Genomic DNA, 25089 nt, shown 5'->3' on the forward strand with positions numbered 1-25089 from the left:
TTATAGATCATCGTCATAAATCCCTGCAGATGCTGCCACATCTTTACACTCCTCTGTATTAAGACAAAATAGAGAACTTTTTAATTAACTTCAAGTGCAATTAATCATCATATATACTCATGTCCTTGATATATATACATATATCCTTTATTATCCTGTTACTCTTTTCTGTTAACGTCATATCAATCAATTTCAACACGAAATCACCCTGTCCTTTCTCTTGAGTGACTGTGCACTTTTTTGGCAGCTTGGTGTCAAGACTTATAAGCAACACATACGTACAAGCCAAAATAGTAATAATTACTAGTATAATTTTTTTTTAAAAGCCAAGTATCCCCACTTGGATGGGCCTTTTTATTTTTAGCACATTTGCTCCTTTGTTTGAAAGTACCCGTTTCTTTTGACTAAAAAGTGCCCTTCTCAGTAACAAAGTGCATTCAAATCTTGCTTCTTTCTTATTAAGGTGCAAAAGGCAGATAAACATGGTACAGCACTGCAGAAGGAATGATGCCACAAAATTATATCCTCTAATTCACACCAGAACAAAACTGTGCATCCATGGCTGTGACCACAGGCATTGTATACAATGAGATCCACTTGAAAGATATAGCAAGGATCACAAACTGCTTTTAGGATGCATGCTCCTGGAAAGTTTCTTTCAAATCTGCCACTTCATCTATAAAAGGCTTCGCCTTAGTCAAGTCGTGTCCTCATACATGCCTTATTTAAACGAGAGGCCTAACTCAACCAAATAACCCACTCTGCTGGGTTTTGGGGGGAGCCCGTCTCAACGTGCCCACAAAGTGCCTGCTGACGCTCTAGGCCCCTCTCAATGAGTCATCCTGCTCTGATGTGGCCATAGGACGGTGCTGCACCCGATCTCACCAACGCCAGCAAGCACATATTACTTTAAAATAAAGTCTCAGTTTTAGGACACTTTCTTTCAAAACTTCGGCCAATCACTTGCATTGTGAAAAAGTCTTAATTGCTCAAATTATAAACTATATACATTGCATTAATTGATAATGTTCACGTTTCAAATAATAAAAACGGGACCCTCCCTCTTACTCGGCTACAGTTGTGTGCTTATTTGGACTTGGACATTAATTTATTGCTCACCTTATCACTCAGGTTGTTTCATTTTTTTTCTGTGGTCCCTTGGGCAAAGAAATTGAATAAGCACTTTGTATCTCCCTAACCCAAACTGCCTCATTAAATAGGTATTTCTTTATCTCTGTTGGATATCTTTAGTAAAGCTGTGCAAGTGCATAAAAAAGGTGCTCGACTCTTTATCTCTCCTTCTGTCGCTGAAACAAACAAACATAAAAGATTCCCTGCTTAAGTTGTCCACTAGCCATTTGCATAACAGTGGTGCCCTCACTCAATCGTTTGCGTACAGTTTCACTCTCCTGCAGAAAGACTCAAAATGAAGCACATTTATCACAATTCATACTTTGGGCAGAAACTTCTGGGTTCCATTAAGTGCAGCTTAGGAAAAAAATGGGTTTCTCAATTATAATGCTCTACAACATCAAACAGCATATTCCCCCCTGCAAACTTAACGCAGTGAGAAACCTGGAGTGAAGCTTAAGAAAGATGTAACCCTATCTATCTGCAATGTCCCTCTTGTAAAGGGTCTCATAAGATTACAACCTAATATATACACACACGTATACAAATGTAAAGTGTCAAGTACCCAAAATAGTCAACTCAAAGGTCAAAAAGAAATCAAATGACAAAATATTAAGACAATCCCAAAAATAAGAAAGAATATAATGCAAATAAGACAGCCAAAAAGGAAAAGCAGGCCTGTGAGAGGTAAGACTTAACATGATTGTGCCCAGTGGCGATCAGATGAAGATAGTGCTTTAGAAACACAGGACCTCATCCCTTGTCTTACCCTCTCCCTGCCAGAAACAAATTAATGAGATCTCCCCATGTGTATTCAACTCAAAAAGGTAACCTGTTAAACCATGAAAAGATAACCTATTAAAAAAAAACATCTTTTATAGAGAAAGTAACACTTTAAATCAAACCCCTGTCCGATTTTTTCTGGAACATTTAGAAAAAAGGTGCTGCATCAGAATATTGCATATATTGCAATCTGAGACAATATAATTTTTTTATAGTGTATGTACATGTTGCTCATTGCATTAGAAAAAGAGATCTATTGGTTGCCTTGATCACATCTTAGACCATTCATAGCTAACCTGTTGAAGCAGCAGTCAGCCCGGTGTTTGACACCTTACTTTTTAAGACAAGGCCCTGTTGATGCAACCCAGAGATGAGGAACTTGTTTAAACTGCATAGTAGCTTTTTCTCGTACTCACATGGCTATGCCATTATGTTACAAAAACACCAACAGAAAGACCCAGAAAGATGGTGACAGCATGGGTGAGTGATTTGAAGTGCTCTTTGCTCTTCCAATAGACCAGTAACTTGGTGGTTAAGTCTCTATGCGGAATGCAGAAGCTAAAAAAAAAAGGAGGAAAAAGAAACCAGAAGATTAGATTTGTGACACCCTGATTTGTTTTTTGTTTTTTTAGAGGACCATGTAGTTTAAAGTTTCTTAATTTTTTTTCATTCTTCCTCTCATTTTTGAGTAAAGCCCTCTCTGACAAAGACGGATTCACGTAGTCGCAGAGTCCCTTTGTCCCGAGGTCAAATCTTCACTACCTTCCCCATCGGCAACCGGGCTGTGCGTGTGACTACCGTGATTTTCCTCCATGACTGATGTTTCTGTGCCCCTGTCCGGATGCCGTCGACCTCTATCGATGTCTGCGTCTGGGCCTTGAAGTTCCAAAGGACCATCTAGGAGCTCAGAATCTCGTATGCGTGGCTTGCGGCCTCGACGGGAAGGGATGCCGTTGCAGCCGTCCTTCTTGAGGTGACGGTGGAGGTGGTCTGAGCGCACAAAGGTTTTAAAACAGCTGGAGCACTGGTAGGGGCGCAAGCCTGTATGCACACGCATGTGATTCTTCAGGTCGTAGTTGTGGGCAAAGGCGGCGCCACACTGAGTACACAGGTAAGGCTTCTCTCCTGTATGCTTGCGCATGTGAACCTTTAGCTTGTCCTGCCTGGAAAAGACCATACAAAAACTTCAAATGAGCCACTACCCATGGGTTTGTGTGTATTAAGCAAATTAACAATGACAGACTCAACAGCAATTTAAGGTTAGAAAAAAAAATTGTAATATACAATACGCTTTAATGACTTTAATGTCCTTAAAATGCCCACTCCCACATGACTTGATGTCCCAGAAAAACCATTGATGATACTGTGGGTGAGTCACTAACTACAACTTGATGACAAGACACACCGGTAAGGTTAGCCACATAGATCATTAGAAAAGTCAAATAGGCACACATATATTACAAACTACATAAAAGCAAACATCTAAGGAGGTAAATATATAAATCTGTTTGTTTGCAATATCAAAGACAACATATATCCTCAAAAAGAGTCTGACCTCTTTATCTTCACTCTCAAGAGTAAAGTCAAGTTTATTTATCATTCTTTTGTGCTGAAGGCACCCAAGGTCATATGAGGAAAAGAGCCATAAAGCTCACAGCTTTATCGCCATAATTTCTTTTTAGGCCAATGAGGCACTGAAGGGCTCAATGTTCAGATCAGAGTCATAGTGGGCCCTGAGTTTCCCAAAAGAGCCATTTCAAAATGGTGAATGTGTTAAAGAGCACAATTGCTTGTTTTACAAGCAAAATCTGAAATCTTCAAAGGCTGAGTTCCGCTGAGGAACGCTTTTAGTTTATGGGAAAAAAAACAATGTTAGACTGAAAAGGTGTGCTGGGTTGAGAAACAGGTTTGGAAGAATGTGGTTTAACCTTTAATGTCTTTCCTCAAGTGTAAAAGCACAATAAAAACTATATAAAATATATTATTGTTGGGAAGTTTTATATTTTTAAAATATTAATCCAAGCAAAACTTTTTCATCTTTTAAGCATTTCTGAGTTGACACCCCACCCGAAGCAAACTGGTCCCAATGACTAAAGAGTAGGTTCTTTTCAACAATAGACAACATACTGTCAAAGTATATTGTTTTGCACCAATAAGGAAGCTATAGTGTGGTGTCAAATACAAAGCCTTCTGTTGTAAGACTCTGCTCTCAGCTTACCCCTCTCTGTCCCTTCCCCTAAGCTTGTGACCAGGGCAGAGTACAGCTAAACAAACTAGGGTAGTTGACCCGTCCAGAACATTGGAGGCTTACCGAACACAAAACGCGCTCACGCTCTTCCATGGACAGACACACACCTGAGTATGTAAACACAGACATGTGCACACACTGATGCCTGCTTGTGTATTTAGACGTTTTAATGCATCTGGAGATTCTCTCACTCATAATTTCTCACCTTTCCTTCACTTTTCATTTACATTCTCCATAATGTGGGTAATATATACATACATGCTTGTGAGGAAACACGTTCACACACATACGCACAGTGCAACAGAGTGGGTCACAGACAGATGAATTATTTAGAAGTTAGGATTGATTTATTGCAGTGTGAGTGAAGTGCACTCTTAACCCTGATAAAACGGGATTAAGATTACAGTACCCCTTCCCAATAGGTGGAGTATTTAGGTGGCAAACTTAGATCCATCCCTACACAAATAAGGTACTGGTTATTTTTGGTGCAGTGTCTATTTCCAATGCGTGTCTTCTGATTAATTCATTAAGGTGATGGTTTCATGGAAGAGGTGATGCCCTTAAGTGCAGGGTAAGCCATGCTAGCAGCTTTCCAAATGAGATTCAGTCTTGTAGCACACTATATTTTTCATCAGCCGTTTGTCTGAAAGAGGGGCTGTATATGCCAGGGGCAATAATCAACATAACACCCAGGGTCACAAGTTCAGCTGACTCACTGGCGTAGATAGATCGTGCTGTAATCCCTTTCAATATCGGCATGGAGAGTTTTATAACGGCCTCATCCCTGATAACAGTAGACCAGGTTGTGCTACCACAACCCACTTTTATTGGACCCCCTTGTTAAAATTCCAGGACTTTGTCATGCAACCTTTCTGTCAACATAAAACACAACTTTATGGCTGACTGTGTTAGTGTACTGAATACCTTACCATTTAAATTTGATAGCACACAATATGCTAAAGTGTATGAAAAAATACAAACCAAGCTCAATTTTCCATAAGATAAAAAAACAAACTGACAAAAATAGCAAAAATGTCAAACCTGGTAAATCGCACTTTGCAGATGGTGCATTCATAGGGCTTTTCTCCTGTGTGTGTACGAATGTGGCGTGGAAGCTTGCCTGCACCTTGGATGACCTTGGAACAGATGGGGCACTTCTGGAAGGCTTTAGAGCGCATCTTCCTTTCACCGCTGTTACCCCCTCCAGTCGCTTGGTTTCCACCTCCGTTGCCCCTCACTGACCACAGTGGTAGCAGACTTGGAGACATGGAGGGAGTGGTGGCCTCCTCGTGCGGTGCACTATTAAAGTACTTCAAGTAAAATTCCACATCTTGCTCTTCACCCTCAGGCCCATCCTCCTCACCCCCACCACCTGTCGTGGCCTGTTCCCTTTTCTGCTCCAAGGAGTCCATCATCTGTTGTAGCAAAGCACTAGCAGGGCCTTGTTCGTGCTCCCGCTCACCTGTCACCTCCACCTCCCTCTCTGATTTAAGCTCTGCCTGACGGAGGTAGTAATGTCCATTCTGAGTGGGAGCATAAAAGGGTATCAGGGCCTCTGCACCTTTCCCTCGAGCCAGAGCTGAAGCTCCATCCTGGCACTCCTCATCCACGTTATCATCTTCAGGGTCACGAGGCGGCTGTGATAGGGCCTGGGCCAGCGGGGAGTAGTAGTCAGCAAGGCCGATGGGCGTGCCATTGCTGTCAGCGCCATTGCGTTGGCTAAAGTGCAGGTGTGCGGGAAGGTCCCTGAGCTCTGGCGTGCTGCAGCTGCTACCCCAATGCGCCCCCCTCTGGAAGAACTCCAAGTACTCACGGGCACGCAACCGGATGCCCAGCTCTTTTCCATTCTTTCCTCGCTCCTCTTCTTCCTCTTCTTCATCTTGCTCACTGCCCGCCTGCAAAAAGAAATGGAACTACATCATCATACTGCTCCAAAACATTAATCAGTCGAGTTGTAAAAAAAAACACAGGTCACCCACCGGCGGGGAGAGCACTTTGGTGTCCAGCAGGTGTGTGCAGACATCTTGGACGGGTGAGATCTCCAGCACACGGGCAGCGCTTAGGATGTCAACCACACTGTTGCGGCTGACTGTGAGTGTGGCTGTGTATGCAAAGTCCAAGAGGGCGGCCAGCGCCTCAGGCCGCACAAAGTCCAGCGCATAGACTTTCTGGCGGTCAGCAGCCAGGCCAGAGGTGAAAAGCTTATGGAAGTAGGTACTGCAGGAGGCCAACACGGAGCGGTGGGCAGGGAATTCTCTCTCTTGGGCAACTAGCAGTACATCACACAGCAGCCCACTTAGCCGTTGCCGGTTGAGACTGCCCAGCAGGTCAGCACTGTGCTCAGGGAAGGGGATGCCCACTGGTCCTTCCTCTATCTCGCCTGCACCCCCACAGGCCCTCCCCTCACGTCTTCCCCGCCCACCTGCTCCCGACGACATTTTCCACCAGCCTGCCGCCGAGCCGCCAATCGCAGCCGCCACCCGTCCGTCCGTCCTGCCGTCTGTCCGTCTGCCTGTCTGTGAATGTTGAGGAACAGTAACAGTTAATCATAAAGTGACTGGCAGATATTAAAACAATTGTTATTATTATTAAATTAAGACAAAGTATTTTACATAAAACTACAACAGAGTGGGGAAAACATTTTAAAAGTATTTTCAAACACTCCAAATCATTTTCACCAATGACCTGAAAAGATTACTGACAATAAAATAGTTTTAGAAGTTGAAGCTGAACAACTCATGCTGCAGCTTAAGACACTAACACTGTGTTTGGACCATATTTATGCTGTTCCTTCTCTCTGCGCTCTATTACCATCCAGGGTTGGATTTCCAAGGCTTGTATGCAAATGAAGCAGAGAGGCTAATAGATAGTGGCCAAATGGTTGCTACTATACAAAAGACCACTGGTCAAGAATATCCGAACCACAAATGGAAACTTCAAAATATAGAAGGATATTCTGTCAACAAACCATGACTCTAAATATACAATGTGCCGGTTGAAAGACTTCTTTTAAAAGTCCATGGATAATTGGTGCAGTTTTTTTAAATGAGAAGGTATCGGTTTTGCAAATGTATGTATGTATGTATGTATGTATGTATGTATGTATATATGTATATATATACATACATACCTATTTTTTGCCTAACCTTACTTATATGCTGTGTAATTATGGTGCAAAAAATTAGCTTAAAAGTAGTCTTTATAAGCATCAAATGATCTACCGGTTATGTACAACATCTCTTATGATGTTGTCAATAAGCTACTGTTTGACTTCAACTTGTGGCAGTTAAGAATTTACCATGTCTTGAAATGAATTCTAAAGAGCCTTCTAGTTTACAGCAATCAGTTCAGGGTGTTAACTGAATTCAAATGTAGCAGCATGTTAGAGGGTGGCAAGCCTGCTGTCATAATGGCAGAGGGAAAAGAGAATCTGTACCATGCCGCTTTGCTGGGGGAGTGCATGGCACATACTATAGACCTGGGCACCATGTGCACTGAATTGCGTGTCAGTTGGCTTCTGGGGAAGGGGGAGGGGGCAGGGGTTTGCCGGCTAAAGGCTTGAGTGGAAAAAAACCCACTAGAGGAGGAAGAGTAGGAGGACACACGCAGGGCTGCAAGGGAACAGTATTAAATAGGGAGGTTGTCAATCCGGTCTGAGCCGGTTACCCCACCCTGCACTGTGTGCCAAGTTTCAGGAAAGGCCTGTCCCCTTGATCACGTGTGGGGGAGATTAAAATGATCGACCGCAGTACAGGCGAGGGTAGAGGGAGGGGGGCTATGAAAGGCAACCTTCCTTGATTTGTCCATTGGAAAACACACGCTCACACGTGAAAGCCAAACAGCCTAACTACCCCCCGCCCCTCCATCTGCCAAAGTGACCCAGCAGGGGGTGAGGCCACTGAGGATTATACCCAATAAGAGCAATGCATTCAAATGACATTCCTTCAGATCAAGCCCCTTGGTATGTATGCAAGACCTGCTCAACCTGGCTGCTTGCTCTCTCTCTCACAAAACTGCCTTCCTCCACACCTAGAGATCTGGCACTAAGTCAGGTCACTATTGGTGTAGCAGTAGAGGTAGTGGGAAGGTAAAACTCAGCAGCAAATCCAACCCCCACTACTTGTCTTACTTGCGTTATTAATGTGGGTGACATTCAGGCTCACCTTATGTGCACCGGTTTTACACGCCATCTGACTCTAGCACAAACAGTAAAGAAGTTCAGTGTCAGAATATGATGAAATTGGCATAATCTAGGGCACATATGCACTACACATTTCTATATAGCACACTTCAGTGAAGCCATTCCAATAATAGTCCCCCACTGGACCATGTCTTGACTTGTTAAAGTTTGATGGTAATGCCCATAAGCCAATGGTTTAAGCAATTTTCTCACTGTCTCTCCCTTTACTTTTTAGCAAAATGATGGGCATCTGTAGGGGAAGGTTTGATACAACTCCTACCCACTTGACTAACAGGTGCAATCTATCTCATTGTTTTATTGCAGATCATTTGAATAAGTCAAGGTAGAGGACAGGCTTGAGGTTGGGTTTGACAATAAGTTTTTCCAAGTATGGCACAGGTTCCACATGAATTGAGGTAAATTGTCAATTTAAAAATAGTGCTTATCTAAAAGGGATAGTTCAGCCAAAAATTTAAATTCATCATCATTTACTCACACCTTATGTCATTCCTTACTAACCTTTCAACTGTTTTTTCCCACACCATGAATTTCATAGGGTGTGATGTTGTTTTGGATCTGATTGACAGTCACTGTAAAGACGAGAGAAAAAAAAAGTCTGTGTTTAAGGTATTGTGTCCCACAGAAAAAAATCCTACAGGTTTAGAACATTTTGAGGTGAGTAAGTGATAGAATGTTTCAATTCTGGTCTCCTTAAACACTAAAATAAACTATTTCAAATCAGACAAATTTAACCCAATTCACAAGGAACCTGTGCCATACCTGGAAAAACCCTTCAAATCAGAAAAAACATGAATTTCAGAGAAATATGGCAAGAGCTGTTCTGCTAAAGGCAGCTCTTAGAAGGGAGACTCAAAAGTCATCTCTCTGTACTTCAGCTTGTGGGTGATACAATAAACTAGTTGAGCAGCATCCCTGTCCCTGAATAAACCCAGGGCAAAGCTGAAAGAAAGAGGAAACAGTGCAAACAAACCTGATCCTGACACCTTCTCAGGGCTCCCAACATTCTTCATCACTTATTCATGGATATGGGTGACAGAGGCCATGCAACGGCCCCAACGTCTCATTTCCAGACCTCTTCTGCCGGCCGCACGCACAGGCCTCAACTACTTTGCAAGTCAAACCACAAGTTACTGCGAATACTCATCCCACCTCAGCCCCCACCCTCCCCTGACAACCCCTCCCAGCCAATGTGAAGAGCTGCTTTCGAAAATAGATTTCAGAGACTGTCAAACTGTCTTAACGAGATCTGCATCATTTTTATACTGGGCAAGTGTAAACAAAACCAGATTAGAAATTCTTAGTTACCTTTAGATAGGTATGAAAAGTATATCATAGTTTCACTTTTTGTATCAAACTCCAGTATAACTGTTGAGCAGAAATAGTTCAGCATCATATAACCAGTTGGAAATAACACCACTAACACAGTAAAATCTTTTTACAAGAACCAGGTAACTACCGTCAATCAAATTGAGTCATTTAATTTGTTTGGTGATTAAGTTCTTAGAATGCAGCTGCTGCTCTCCTCAACTAACTGTAATACAAAGCTAATCCAGCGAAGGACAGCAAACGGCAAATCTACTTGCTCATTATATGAACCGAAAACTGACACCTCAGAATGAAACATCTTAGGCAAGCACATGCCACGCATTCCAGGAAAACACATTGACTTATGGCATGAACCAAAACAAGCAGTAGGGTTTCACATTAACACTTCAATCTCTTTCTATTAATTTTCTCTCTTCATCAATATAGCCATTTCATGAGAGCTTGGAAATCCTGAGAAAGGATCACTTGAGAGGATTAATGACAAACATTGAGTTATGTACACAGGGCATCCCTGCAACATGAATGTATACTCAGTATGTATGTGGAAGCATATGGGTGTGTGTGTGAGATTAGCTCCTCCTGCCTCTTAAGGGAGGGAAGGGGAGTCACTAGACTAGGTTGACAGGGTTCAAGGTCAAGGCAGAGAGGATATTACCGGATAATCGTAAACAGTATGGAGAGGGGCTGACTTGTTCCAAGAAGAACAGGATTTTGAGCAAGGCCCTGCAAATGAGTCACTCCTGCCAGCGTTGGTTAGGGAAGCATGATTGGTCGCAAAAAGAGCAAGGAGGAAGTGGGCGAACAACTGATAAAACTAGTGCTGTAGTGCTGGGTCGTTTCACTGGAGATATGTCAGAAGGCTGCCAAAAATCCACACTTGTATGCACAATGCCCCCCCAAAAGGTACTGGTGAGACTGCTTGGAGCACGTGCACACAAACTTGAGCTAGCGCAACTCTCGATTTTACTTCGCTTTAAGTCGCTAGAAACCAAACACAAAATTACCTCCCTCTTTTCAAAACCAATCATGAGATCAATAAAAGTTTTGGTACGGGCAAACTATGTTCTTTTTATAGTGTGAAATTAAAGGTCTTAGTTGTAGATGTATATCAAATAGAATGAGAGCACACAGCAAAAGGTAGAGCAGATATGGCAAGAGACCCAACTTTGAATGCAACAACGTGCCTACGATCTTTCTAGACCAGCAGCAGCTTTGTTAGAAGATCAAGCCCATGTGTGAAAATGCCACGACGCCCCCTCAGTTTGACCAAACTTTTCCAGGCCTAACTCCCTGCATCTGTCTCTGAGCTGCCCACAACTTCTGAGTCTTTTGGACAATCTGTGGCCGAGCCAGGAAACAAGGAAAGAGCATGCAAACCAACACGTGAAAGAGAAACTAAATTGACTAATGGCGGCAGCACTACTCCAGCCCTTCCAGTGCCCTTGCGCTGAGGCCGTAGCTCGTGTCTCAAGCTCTCTGCTGCTGCGGCAGCCTGGCCGGTTGGGCGGAAGAAGACTTCCTGCGTGACTCTGGTGATGGTGTAACAGAACCCGCTCTGTTATCAGATGACCAGCTCTCCCAGACACTGCACTGCACTCTCCACCACCAGTCTACCACAGCTTCCACTTCCCTCTTCTGCCTCTGCTGAGAAGGCAAAAAGAAATGACAACCCACCCAGGATTTCTTTTTCAGCTCTACATCACAGCATATCTCTGAACAATACCACTAAGGTAAGTATGTCAAGGACTCCTCCATCTGCTGGAGGTCGAGCTCCACAATAGAGAATGGGGGCGAGAGCATAAACTTACAGCAATTGGATTCCACTTTACTGTCAAGAAAACCAAGAAGAAGGCCTCACTCATTGTGTCGACAGACTCTCAGCAGATAAGGACAAGTGGAAGAAGGCCCTTTAAAGAGCGCAATGAGAGAATAATGAGATGAGCTCTCTGATTACCGATAGTAATGCTAGCTTGCATCAGCCCATCTCCCAGCATCAGTCTTTAATTCGATCACTTCAAAAATCCTTCACAAATGTACACTGTCCCCCAAACGTAATAAAACTAAACCTTATCCAGAAAGCCAATTCAAAGTGTCTTCAAAATGCTGAAGGATTACTTCAGCATGAACTATACTTTTAGGTCAAACAGTAGTTGCTGGTAACTTCTACCGCCTTTCAGCCCTCAGTCCTGCACTGCTCAAGGACACAGAAACAGATGCTTTATGTCCTCACAACAGACCACGATTTTACTTAACTTTTCTAGAGGATTGTGCAAATAAAATTTGTATTTCATAAGCATTCAAAAGCTAGTCAAATGTTTCATACAAGCAAGTGCATAAAATCGTAATATTTGATGAGAGTCTAGCAATTGAAACTTTAAATGCACACAAAAGTAAAACAAAACTAATATTTAGTCAGTTACTAAAAAAAAAAACTGAACTTCCACATATATTAAAAGACATACTGAAATGAACACAGCAACACATTAAGTTAAATCAAAAAAGAAAATACTGCTTGATGTGGGTAGCATGAAGTTTACACATGCCTTACCTGTCATAAATGCTGACCTGAAACGACCCTGTCAGGTAATTTAACTATATGCAGTGCTAACTGGATTATGGTGGGTTAGAATCTCTTTGCCTCTTAAACAAGCAAAAGACAATAAAGAACGGCCTCACCCCTGTGAGACAAGGAGCCTTGTCTGTGCATTATTCAGGCACTGGGCGTCATCTGTGAATAAAAATACCCCTTGTGTCCTCCCTGTACCCGCACTAGTGAAAACAAGTTGAGCAAGTATGGGATGGAAATGATCTGCATACATCTTTGAATAAAAAAAGAGAGAGCGAAAGAGACTGCAGCTTCCTGCAACGCCTTTGAGTCCAGGATAAACATGCAGTCTACTGAATGGACAAGTCATGAGACCCTGCTAAAGACCCTTACCAAGGGAGTAGATGTTGATGTGCATTATACCACAGTTATAATAAGAAAAAGGGAGCAGAGAAGCCTACAAGGGATCTGCCAAGAGGAGAGGAAAAACTTTCCAAGGTTCTTAGAGATCTCATTGAGCAGAATGTCTTTGATGTGAATTTAAGTTTATTTAAAATAGTTTCACAATCCACCAGAGATGCCATTGTCAAACCCACAGTCATCAACCATTGGTGACCAAAATGTAAATAAAACCAATTTGCATCTGCTAGAAAATATTTTCTATATTAAATTACAATTTGTAACCGTCAGATAAAAAGATAAGAATCAAAACAAAGACAGTTCAGTCAGAAAGCACTTGGAAAGTGAAACTCGCGGCACAGAAGCTTACCAAGTCATACCTTAACACAGAAGGCCTCCGTTTTTCATCTCTATGCCATCTGCAAGTGGGTCAAGCGCTCTGAACTTAATCAAGCCAAGTCCCTTCTCTTTCCACTTTTAAGATTCCATTATTTCTCTTCTAGCTTGCCTTTCCCGTCTCAGACACCAGAGAGAGTGAGAGTGCATTTGGAGCTCTTACCGGCCGGCAGGAATTGTTTCCCTGTGGGTCAGCTCCGTCTCCCTCTGCCTGCCTGCCTGCCTCTGTGCCTGGGCAGGGCTCTGCTCTGGAGAAACTGCAGACAGGAAACTTCCGAGTGGCCCTAGTTACATAGGCAAGCCCTTGCCTGATCCCACACAGTCAGACACCTACTAACTCCCCCACTCTATTTTCAGCCCACTGCTCTAGCTTCACTTCCCCCTCTGTGATTGGCTTGCCTGCTTCTCAATCACCACACCTCCCCACTAGGATAGGCTACTGGCTGTTCCCTTTCCTGTATGGCCAAAGGCAAGGCACTCTGGGAAGCACAGTCCTTAAGTATGACTTCACCTGCTTCTAGGCCAGTGCTATGAACTACAATTCCCAAACAGTCTGCTCTTGCCACCCCCACATCTCAGAGCTTGCTTCAACGTAAGCATTCAGAGCTGAATTATACACTACCGTGTGTTGCTAGCAGGATGCCAGGTATTAAAAGTACAGACCAGCCAACAAGCAGTGCCAAGCTCTGTACGTATGAAAAAAGACAAAGGGATCCAGACACAATTCAGTGGAACTTCAACACAATAAACTGATATTGTCACACTACACCATCCAAAATATTTTGCATTCTTGACCCAGTGGAGACTTTTTTAAACCTAAAATATTCTATCACAGCTATAACCAGTGAAAACCGAATTCAAGGCTGAAAGATAAAATCCAAAAGGTGTATGCACAAGTTATCAAAATTTGTTTCGGAATGAATGACAAGGAGGATAAAAAATTGGACCCTAGTGCGTAACACCGTACCTTGTCCTATGGAATTATTTTTGGTTCCTTCCTACAACCTTCTCTGCTCGTCTAACCTCCGACAAACACACCCCTTAAGTGCTGCCTCAAACAACAACAAAAAAAGTTAACAACTGTGAGAATAGAAAAAAAGTTTATTAAAGCAACGCCAGTGAACTGAAGGTGTACTAAAGCAGTTATTTTGAAGACCAAAGAAAGAGGATAAATAATTCCTCACTGGCACAGGAGCCCCCTCCTACCCCCCACACACACACATACTCTCTCTCCTCTCAGTCCCCCTCCCTCATTCCTTCCTCCTCAGCCTTGCTCCCTTCGGTCGATAGGCCCTGGGCAGACGACACGGGGGACAAGCAGGGGGAAACGAGCTCACCTGTGATGGCCGTGGCGGTGCTTGTTATGGGTTAGCTCTTCCCTCCTCTGTGGAGCTCTCTCTCTCTTAGCTGTCCCTGCCGTTTAAAGCTCTGTATGCGCTAACCAAGCACCAGCAGATCAACTCAATTCCCTTCCTGGTTTCTGGAGGGCAAAAAGGTCCCTCCCTTTCTCTCTCTCTCGCTCTCCCTCTCTCTTAAAGAAACAGCATTCCCCCATGCTGCTCTCCTCTGCTACTCTCTGGGGAATACAGTAAAAGGCTGTTATCATGCCATAGTGGCCACCATCACACATGACATTAACACACCGGTAGAGTTCACAAGGATGTCACTGGTAAAACCGGCCTGTATTTGTACAAAGTTGTTTGCTGGGGTGTTGCACATGTACTTTGGATGAGTGTGCGCGCCAAAATAATGAGAGTTAACCGTCCTTTTTTCTCCCCTGTGTGTGTGAATGCAGTCGCACCCACCCATCCCGTTGCCTGAGGTCATAGCGTCCCACCCCAGAACAAGCCATGGCACATTCCAGGACACTCAGGGTCTGCCAGCAGTTCCCCCCCGCAACACATATACACACACCCTCCACTGTTTCAAACTAATACAGCTCACAGTGTACCTACTCTCAAAGGGTCGTCAGATAGAAGTGACACTTCTCTGCTACACCTTTTTGATACCTCTTCCCCCATTATATTTAACAACCGAACTTTTCAATTTGAACAGTAATTTAAAAAAAGTAATCAAACACCTAAACGCGCGCAGCGATTCCATACTTACCAAAATCATGCTGAGAGAAGCGATAAGTGCAGTCGACCAGCGGGACAGACATGGATTATCCTCCACCACTTAGAGACTCGTTCGCTGGTTTACCTGCTGCTGGACTGAGTTACTCAAAAACAGGAGGAGTAGTATATGACCTCTCTGAGAGTGACTGTACAATTGAGGACTCTCCCGTAAAACAGGGAGTGGACGCAGAAGAGTGTAATTGTGTATGACACCGAGTTGCTTAAATGCTGGAGTATTAAGTAGGAGACGAGCATGATGAACTAACACACACCAGCCATAGAGGGCAGTGTAATAGGGACACATAAAACTTGATTCAATGTTAAAAAAGAAACAGCGAAGAAGACTGACAACAACTACAGCAGGATAATCATTCACAAATAAGTTTTATTTTTATATTAGAACTGTATTCAACACTTTCCAAATGGTAATAAAATGACTTATATACTCTTCTTTAAACTAGTCAAAAAATTTTTTTTTAAGACTGAAATCAGTACCATATGTACTGTACATATATTTTTATACACGCAAGCGTGGTGGTGCATTCACTTGGTCTGAACTAAATGCCAGTGTGTGAATAATACAGTTTTAATGTTACTGAAAAGTACTAGAGAGAGAGAAAAACAGAAACACAAAGCTATTTAGAGCAAGTGGGCTTTAGCCACACTTCACAATGCCCATCTGTAACACCCGTGTATTTATAAGACCTACTAATACGGCAATATCTGCTGAGGATCATTTGATCTGCATAGCACTGTACATGGTGGCCTGAGACTTTACTTTGCACTTTATATACCACTGAAGAACAGACTATGAGTGTACTTGTTGTGGTCTTAGTTGGAGTAGGGCTCATGGAAAAGCACTGTAAAGTTAGGTACAACCCTAGTTGTACTCAAAACTTGAAATCAAAAAGAAAGAAATTTTAAGTTTTATATATAAAAAAAAAAAAAAACCCATTGAAGCATAAGTTATAAACAATAAATCTTCCCAAATATACCCTTCTGAAGATCATTTTAAGTTGAAAAATAAAGCAAGATTTGAGAAAACCGTTCAAACAAGTCAAACAAGACTTAAACTTACTGTAGAAAAAGACATGATGAAACCATTTTAAGGGCCAATGTCAAGCAGATTAAAAAGCACTGCTGCCTGCAATGCACGAGATAAACACCTGTACAAATGCGCTTGGGCATCTTGCATTTTTAATAATCACCTTTGTAATCAACCAACCTGTATGATCCACAGTAGCCCTATTTTCTTTCTTTAGATGCAAACAGCAGTTGATTCATAATTAATTTTTTGCCATTGAACCATGCTATCAATTTTAACAGTGTAACACAAACTGTCAATGAATATCACTTGAGAAACAAAATAATACAATGACTTAATAAACAGTCCATGAAAAGAAAAGAAAAGAAAAAACAAAACGAATGAAATTGCTGTTGATTTTTACCATTTTGGAAACATTCCTGAATAATCTGGTCGTTAAAAATACAGCCACTCTACTTAAGTGACTCTAATCTCCATATTCATTCACATGACTAAGTGTTCCAACACCAGAGGCTCTTAAAAAACAATGTCCCCAGAACACACTGCAGCGGAAGGGAAGAGCAAGCAGAGAAAGAGTGCACAAAATAGTGTGTCGGAGGCTTACAAGCATACAGGCCTGTGAGGGCAGAGAGGAAAGAAGTAAAGCGGAGGATGAGGATGGCATGGGTGCCTACGCTGTGAGCCAGCGTTCATTCAGCGCTATGAGTAGGTGTGCTGGGCTGGTGAAGGCCCATGGTTTTACACAACCATCCAGCAAAATCCACCTCCTCAACCTCGGCCCGCTTGATGAATGTGTGGCCCTGCAATTGAACATCACATGATCAATTACACCATAAGCAGTTTCTGGTGACAAGCATTTTATTTTCAATAGATCCTGCCTCAGTATACTTCTACCAGTACTGTTTTCTGTAATGCAGTCTTTGGCAAAACATCATGATATTGATGTTACGAGTACCAACAGGCAATACGGTAATGAGTGGGAGGGGGGAACATTTCAAATTCATGTCGTAACTAGTGCTAATCGCCAACATGGCCAAAAATTGACAAACACACATTACTGGATGTGTGTCCGGTCACTCCAAAGAGCTCTCAAGTCCTTCTCAAACCATGTTATTGCACTTTACAGATGATAAAAACTAAAATTTCTATTTAATATACTTCTGAGTCTGTCTTAATTTTACGGCTACCATATAGGTAAATGTACGTACCATTAGCATCTTGAGGTCAGCTCTGTCAGCAGGGTTCTTAATGAGGCTGTGAAATACACACACACAACAAATAAATAAGATAAAACTAAAAATCCCAAATCAACAAAACATTAGACCAGAAATCTGTATAGAGGTGTTAGAGTTTTTAAGTGAAAAACTAGTCTCCTCTTGTTTGTGTCTTTTTGCCTTTCTTTGATAGGACAGTAAGTAGTTTTACAATTACCATTTCTAATCCACAGATTTTTTTGCATCGTCAAGCTACCATCTTAACCTGCCAGTGTGAGTAATACAATTTTTGAAGGACTAAATAGACTAAATAGCCAACTCTTTGTTTTGGAGCAAGAGCAAAACACTGGGGTAAATTGCTGTCAGATAAACGTGCGCACATGCTTGACGAAGCTAAGGTAAAATGACATTATCTAGATGTGTTTGTCCGACTTCGCAAAAACAAAATGATTTCAGATACGATTTCAGTCGGACTAAAGTGTTTGCATGGCATGAGGAAAAATCATTGCTTCAGTCCAACTGAACTTTTAAAGTAAATGCATCAAGATTGACAAGAAATTATTGGAGGAAGTAGGTGTGGGATTGGGAACAACGCAGTCAGGGTTCAAACTTGCATTGTACAATGGCAGGGGTTACCAATCCTGCTCCTGGAGGTCCACTATCCTGCAGAGTTTATCTCCAATCCTAATTAAACACACCTAAACCAGCTAATAAATGTCTTCAGAATTACTAGAAGGTTCCAGGCAAGTGTGTTAGGGAAGGTTGGAGCTAAACTCAGCAGGAAATTGGGCACTGTACTAGGGCCCTTTTAATGTTTTGCAACCGTGCCATAGTTTAGATGCCACTTTGTTCAACAATGAAGACAAATTAGTCTTTGCTGGTTTGTACAATAAAACCACGCAGGAGCTCACCATTTTGTCACAAACTCCTCAAAGTCCGTGGTGAAGACGCCATGGGGCAGTTTGGGTGGTGGCTGCAGATGAAGAGACAGGTGGGGAGCAGAAAATTGTTAATATTGAAGTGAAACTGCTACATAAAAATACTATAAAAGGAAAAAATAAGCACAAAGGAAGCAAGTTGCATGCTAAGCAAATCCTCTGACCTCATTGACAATGTAGTCCAGTAGCTCAAATATAGCCATGGCTGGCCTGCTGTCCAATCCGTGTCCTGGGGGAAAACAATTTGCAAGGCTTGACTAAAAACACGTATATTACGCAGACTTTGGCAACCCAAAAATGTCATGCTAGGCGACTAAAACATTTCTTTAATTATCCAATGGATAGTAAATTGTATCTGGTAGTATGGATCTACCTCACTTTCCTAAATTTTCAAAAATGTTCTGAGAAATTAAAAACAGTCTTACCGCTAACCGGTCGTCCTGGAGGCCTGGGTCTCGGGGACATGCTGTGGCCTTCTGCCCCACCTGCGTCCAGCACTGGCCGGCCAAATATGGCCTCCAGTTCCTTGGCATCGGGAGGGGGGATGGGGTAGCGTCCAATAGCCAGCTCAACCAGCGATAGGCCCATGCTCCACACGTCTGACTGAACCGAATAGTGCGTGCCCTGGAGTCTCTCCGGCTGTCAAGGCAGAGAGCAGAGCAAGTCAAGGCTCTACTAGGGTGGGGCACCACACCCTGCAGGTGGCCAGGAGGAGTGGGCTAAAACCTGGCAGCAACTTCCTCCTCTCCACATGGAAGAATCCTGGGCACCGGCTCAGGGCTTGGAATGAGAAGGGCTGGGGGTTGGGGAGGGAAGAGGGAGGGTGACTCACCGACATGTAGGACCGTGTTCCAACGAAGGAGTTGGCCATGGAGTCGATGAGCTGGCCACTCACGCCAAAGTCGCACAGTTTGATCTCACCGCGCGAGTTCACCAGGATGTTGGAGGGCTTAACGTCTGTAGGGACCAGAGAGAGAGACCAAGTAAGATGGAGGGCTGGGGTCCAAATCCCAGCGGCACCACCTGGCTTTTCATCCCCGTTCAAACACCCTTTCTCCAGCACGCCCAGCAAAAACATTTTGCAAGATGCTCTGCATACTGCAAAGCAAACTCTGACAACACAGTCACAGCAGAAAGGACAGGCATGCAAGCCACTTTCTACCTCCCTCCTCTTAAACACAGGGCAAGAGGAGCAAATAACAGTGTGGACATGCAACGATTCCGCACATGACGGGCCCTCCTTTAGCCCTAACACCCACTAGGAGTGGAAAGAGGGGTGAGAGGGGGGGGGAGGAAAAAGAAGGGAGGGGGGTGCAGGGTGCGGCTGCCATGTAATCACATCCGAGAGGCTGTAATTACCGGCTGGGCTCCGCGACAGCTCCTTGCAAGCAGGCAAACGCTCCCTGCCACAACAGCACAACTATAGGCCTGACCCTACGTCTAACCCTTCAAACCCAGTGTGGCTCCTCCAGACCCTCATACAACCTGATAGAGAAACTGATACTTTGCATTTTCAGACATAGTATTATAGTTCAAATGTTGGTTGCGCCACACTTGGGAGACACTGAATATATTTCTACGCTAACTGGTGATCCACTTGGAATAAAATGTGCCTATGTAGTGATTAAAAAATTATAATTTTAGAAGACTGACATTTAGCTCATAAAAGGGAATTTGATCAACTTTTGCAATAATTTTGCTTTGTTTAAACTCATTTTAGCAGTTGGGTGAAGGTCTCTGGTTAGAGTTTTAGTAAATACCTTTGAGAAAAAGTGAGGCCTAATCTCTCTCTAGAATAATAATTTTTAAGCTTCTTATGCAATTTCAATAGCTGCATTAGGGGGCTACTTCCTGCCGCCATCCAGCGCGTGTACGCACATGTAGTTTTTCTAAGATATTATTAAGGAATGCGTGTACCTCTGTGCATAATTTGGTGCTTCTCCCGAAGATATGCCAGACCTCTGAGTACCTGTGGATTGAGAGTTAAAGATAACATCAATGGGGTTTCTCTCTCAACGGTCAATGTGCTATACAGCTTCCTGAATTTACAGAACATGTTACATAGTCTAGTCTTTACAAAACAACTTCTGCTTTGTGATTACCGAAAGCCGAGATGCATTCGCTCACACGTGCAATAAACAGTATGGACACACACGTAAATAGATCTCTACACCTTTGTTTGGTCTTCAAGCTAAAGTGTTTGTTTTTTGTCATGATCAAATGTGAAACAGAAGTTTAACCCTATTCATTTGGACGAAAAAAAAAAGAGCTAAATGTGTGTTGAAAAACGTGCATGCTTTGCTGACTCTGACTTGAAAGGGAGTTTGCAAATCCGTGGGTGTGGTCACAGCTTTATTATATTGCGGTTCGGCGCGTAATAGTGCCAGACATGTTACGATGGAGGTTGTGTACCGATTTTTGGATTCTGCTTTTAGACAATAACAAGAAGAGCAGGTTGCCCTCTGCACTTCTCAGTTCAGGGATTCCTACAGCCGTTTCACACTAGCCTGATCATTTTAAATGTGTATTGCCTATATACATACAGCAATTACTTTGCATATGCAAAAATAAAAACACAGTTACCATAAAAAAAAAAAGTAAAATTGCCAATAGTGCCAATATTAAAATTATCCCTGATAATAAGACGGTAATTATTTTCACATTAGGGTAGATAACCAATAAATGACAGGTATTAAAGTACAATACTATGCATCTAAATAAGATTAAAGATTTCACACACACAAAAAAAATATTCTACCAATTGTAAACTCTATAGCCAAACAGGGTACAAAGCCATTGTAGTTTCAAACAAATAAAACCTACAGACTATGCATAATAACAAGAACATTGCTCACAGCAGATTTGATCTGAACAGCAACTGTATCGGTCATTTTTTATTAGAAGTGGCAAATTTGGGGAACATATCTAATGATAAAACGTATACCTAAAAACACCTTAAAAGCTGGCTAAAAAAAGTTTGCCAACATGTTACAGCCCTCAACAAGAAGTTGGGTTCCTAAATTGATCACATTTAAAGAAAAAACATTAAAGTAGGCTTAAACATCTAGAGATTTTTCTAGTCGACTATTAGTCGTTCATTTAAGCGTTTAGTCTACTAATTGCACGTGTATATTAATAAGCTAAATAAATCAAAACAATTAACCTTTAATTGCCTATGATACATAGCCTAAACAGCGAATGCATAAAGCTTGCCACAGCACACCGGCAAAAGTAAGTATGAATGTGTTGTGAAACAGCAAGGAGTATGTCTAAACATCTTAATTTATTGATAATGTTTTCTGTGTTTTTTGGCTGCAGAGATTGGATGCGCCTATATGCACGTTTCATATGGATTACATAATCTGACAATATTTGTTTTCCACTTGAATTGGTTGACAATCACTTGACATTTCTATAGAGCTTTCTATAGATATATTTATTATGTCTGTGTTAGCCAAGTATCCTATACGTTGAGTTTCGGTTAATTTATGAGACACGCTACTGTTCAGGGAGAGAGACAGGAGAAAGATCATCCTGTTTGTTTTCTGTATTTCACAAAAGCACAACTTTTTGTTGTTATTCTGCGTGTACAGAAATAAAAGTAGACACTTTGTATTACTCTTATCTGTATTTTATGTTGTTTCTGCTGTTATCAGGAAAAAATGTAAGTGATCGCGCCGGCACCTTCATGTCATGCAGAGAGTGCGCTATAGTTTAGCTTCCACACGCCACACAAACACTTGGATATGCACCTAATAATAGCATACATTTATTTAGGTTAATGTTAGAGCGAGTGGCCATTTAAAGTTTCTACTTATATGTTTCAAATGATAAGCCATATTTGAGGTTGATGGATGATAGGTGAACGTTTGGATTCCCTGCCAGACATACTGTAATTACCACAAGGACCCGTCGTTAACTATCTGCCTCTCACGGACTGCGTGACTTGACAATTCCTGTGGAGTTTTTGTTTTTCTGCGACTAACCAAAAATAAAACCTTGGTCGACTAAGCCTCTTCTAGGCGACTATTAAGGGGCAGCCCTAAAAAATTTTTTAATAAACTAGTCAACTTCAATAACTAACTAGTCATTGTTGTATTTGTATGGTTAATTTATAATCAGCATTATCTGTAGACACAACAGAGATGGACAGTAATACTTACAGCTATGCTAACTTTGCCCAAAATTTCTTCAGGGATTCTTCTGGCTTCCTTCAGTACTTGATCCAAAGAACCACCATCCTGCGGACAAATACATGTCAGTGTGCTTAAACACTTTTGCTATAAACCAGTGGTTCTCAAACCTGAGGACCGCCCACCACTGGACATTTTGTATGTCTCCATCATCTAACACACCTGATTCAACTCATCAGCTCAACAATAGAGAGACTGCAAACCATGAATTTGGTGTGTCTGATGAAGAAAACATTCAAAATGTGCAATAATGGGGGATCCCCAGGACATGTTTGAGAAGCACTACTATAAACCATAGACAACAACACCGGCCCCACCATGTGCTCCATGCAGATGCTGATTTCTCCATCACTGTAGAAGGCGCCGTAAAACCCTACTATGTACGGCGAGTTACACTCATGTAGAACTTGCAGCTCTCGTATAATCTGGTTCCTGATGGCTGGTTTGATTTCCAAATGAATAAGCTGAAGAAAAAGACATAAAGTTTAGGCTTTGCATTAAATGCCGTGAGCGAGCAAGCTAGCAGCAGCAGGTGCATAAAGTCTGTAGATGGCTTACCTTCCTGGCCATGACCAGTCTTGAGGGTTTGTGACGGACTTTGTGAACCACTCCACCATTACCTGCGCCAAGTTCACATATAGGTTCAAAATCTTCATCTTTGAGCTCGCCCACCTGGGCTTTCTGGGTGAGGAAAGCTTCGAGACGCTTCCTCTGCTGTTCATCCAAATCCAACTCCCCTAACTTCCTCTGTAAGGCCTCTAGGTTGGCCCTAAAAACAGAAAATCAGGACCAGGTGAGACATACTGAAGTAAGCAGGAAGGTAAACCAAACAAGTGTCAGGCATAGCAGATTATATACTTACTCTGCCGCTGCATCTATGTTGGTTGACTGTCCTTCTCCTGTGGGGGTTATAATCAAGGGCACCGGTCTTCTTTTTGGTGCCATAGTTGTCTGAGAAGAGAACAAGTTTGTTTCTGCTTACATCAAATCCTTCAAATTGCTACACAAACCCTGGCAGTCGCTATAGAAGTTTCTGAGATTCGTAAGACCCTATTTCAACACCCTGTCATGCCTCCAGGAGCTGTGCCAAGTAATATGAAGGTGACAAGTAAAAGAGCGACTTCCATAGGCGCAAACGTACACGAAATGCAGTTTATTTTAGCGAGTGCATCGCTGGAATGTCTCTTCGCTACGGCCTCTGACTCACGAGCGCTCCCCCAGACAAAAGGCGGCAAAAAACAAGTCAGGCCTGTCGTTCACTTTCACAGGACCCACCGCGAAATGCTGTCCGAAATTGTTTTGACGGAGGACCCGCGAAAACACAAGTTGAAATTTCCCCCAAGAAAAAAAAGGAGGAGGAGAAGGGGGGGATAAAGTCCGGCCAGGAAGCCGCTATCCAACCAAGAGGAAGCGTTCACAAGATCTCGCGAGAACTGTCGTCAGAACACTTGACTTATCTCGAGCTTTGACAGAAGGAGTGATTATATGAGTAAGAACGACATCTGGCGGTGAACTGAAGAACTGTAACGTTCTAAGCAAGGGGTACTAAAATTCTTTATTATCCAGTTACCGCCAAAAACATGAGGCGAAACACTACAGGCAAAAACACTGCTTTTTCACGCATCTGTCAATATTGAGATTTTCTTAAAGTTTTTTTTTTTTTTTTTTTTCTCAGAAAAATGCACTTTTAAGTGTATCTTTTATAGCACTTTATCTATTTGCGTCTGTAGATTTCAGTACATCTCTTGAACGGCCGTTTCCTGAAAATTAGTATTTCTCCTGCTCCTAGTCAGAAACCTCCACTTCCGCAGCACTTACATACACCAAACTTCACAGTTTTATTCCTATTTATATTCTAATTCTTTTTACTGAGGTATTACTTTGTTCATATATAATTTGCCTAATTTTATTCCTAAAAAAATGGTGAAAAATATTTTTTTTCTGGCTTTTGACAGTATTTTCTGATTTATTTATGGAGTGATAAAAAGAGATAGGCAGCCTATCCAAAATCACCTCTGTACAACCTTTGAGCCTTATGTAGAAAAACTAATTGTTAAACAAGTACCAAATTTCATCTAAAGTTCAGATTTTTGTTCTCCAAACGTATGCAAAGTAGTGCATATTTAATTAGATACTGCCTCATTTGCACATTTAAACATTTCAGAAAAAAAATTATTGCAAAAAATGTTTGAAATTCAATGTAATCAACTAACTGTGGAAGTAAGGTGATATCTAGTAGTTATATATCTTTTTTTTACCCTGTCTACCTCGAGTGTCTTGCTGTAAACAAGTAAGTTTCTTAAATATTTTAGCCCTTAATGTCACATTTATTGCAAAATTGAATTTAGAATAACTTATCAATAAGCTATGACAACCTGTTTTTACATTTCTTTAACTCTTCAAAATAATTTTAGCAATTTTCAACTTTTTTTAAGTTATGCAAGATTCAATTAAGTTTAACGTAATTTAAGTTGAAATTACTTAAACATCCAGGTTGATTGTACTTAATTTTAGGAAGCCCCCTTTTTTTTCTTTTTCTTTTTTTTTTTACAG

At 42.0% G+C, this 25089-nt stretch overlaps 2 protein-coding genes across 6 annotated transcripts; both read right to left on the bottom strand.

The window, feature by feature from the left end:
- Window positions 1-362: 362 nt before the first annotated feature.
- zbtb7a (zinc finger and BTB domain containing 7a) lies at window positions 363-14511 on the bottom strand. 5 transcript variants are annotated; one of them, XM_081383865.1, is made up of 5 exons: window positions 14367-14511; window positions 8862-8932; window positions 6142-6678; window positions 5204-6057; window positions 363-3077 (listed from the first exon to the last, which is right to left on the bottom strand). In XM_081383865.1, exons 3-5 carry the CDS (start codon window positions 6598-6600, stop codon window positions 2630-2632), a joined length of 1761 nt encoding a protein of 586 aa, XP_081239991.1. In that variant the 5' UTR covers window positions 6601-6678; window positions 8862-8932; window positions 14367-14511; the 3' UTR covers window positions 363-2629. The 5 variants fall into 5 exon arrangements, with proteins under 5 accessions (XP_081239991.1, XP_081239992.1, XP_081239990.1 ...); XM_081383866.1 differs by lacking the exon at window positions 14367-14511 and adding an exon at window positions 9334-9487; XM_081383864.1 differs by lacking the exon at window positions 8862-8932 and having other exon boundaries at window positions 14367-14500.
- Window positions 14512-15511: 1000 nt separating this feature from the next.
- Window positions 15512-23994, bottom strand: map2k2a (mitogen-activated protein kinase kinase 2a). The gene is made up of 12 exons (XM_081385169.1): window positions 23678-23994; window positions 23399-23487; window positions 23095-23305; window positions 22854-23000; window positions 22507-22584; window positions 20261-20312; window positions 19176-19300; window positions 18769-18982; window positions 18508-18572; window positions 18317-18378; window positions 17400-17445; window positions 15512-16991 (listed from the first exon to the last, which is right to left on the bottom strand). Exons 2-12 carry the CDS (start codon window positions 23479-23481, stop codon window positions 16881-16883), a joined length of 1194 nt encoding a protein of 397 aa, XP_081241295.1. The 5' UTR covers window positions 23482-23487; window positions 23678-23994; the 3' UTR covers window positions 15512-16880.
- Window positions 23995-25089: the final 1095 nt, after the last annotated feature.

This window comes from Scardinius erythrophthalmus (assembly GCF_964197995.2).
Source record: "Scardinius erythrophthalmus genome assembly, chromosome: 14".
NCBI classification, from domain to species: Eukaryota; Metazoa; Chordata; class Actinopteri; order Cypriniformes; family Leuciscidae; genus Scardinius; species Scardinius erythrophthalmus.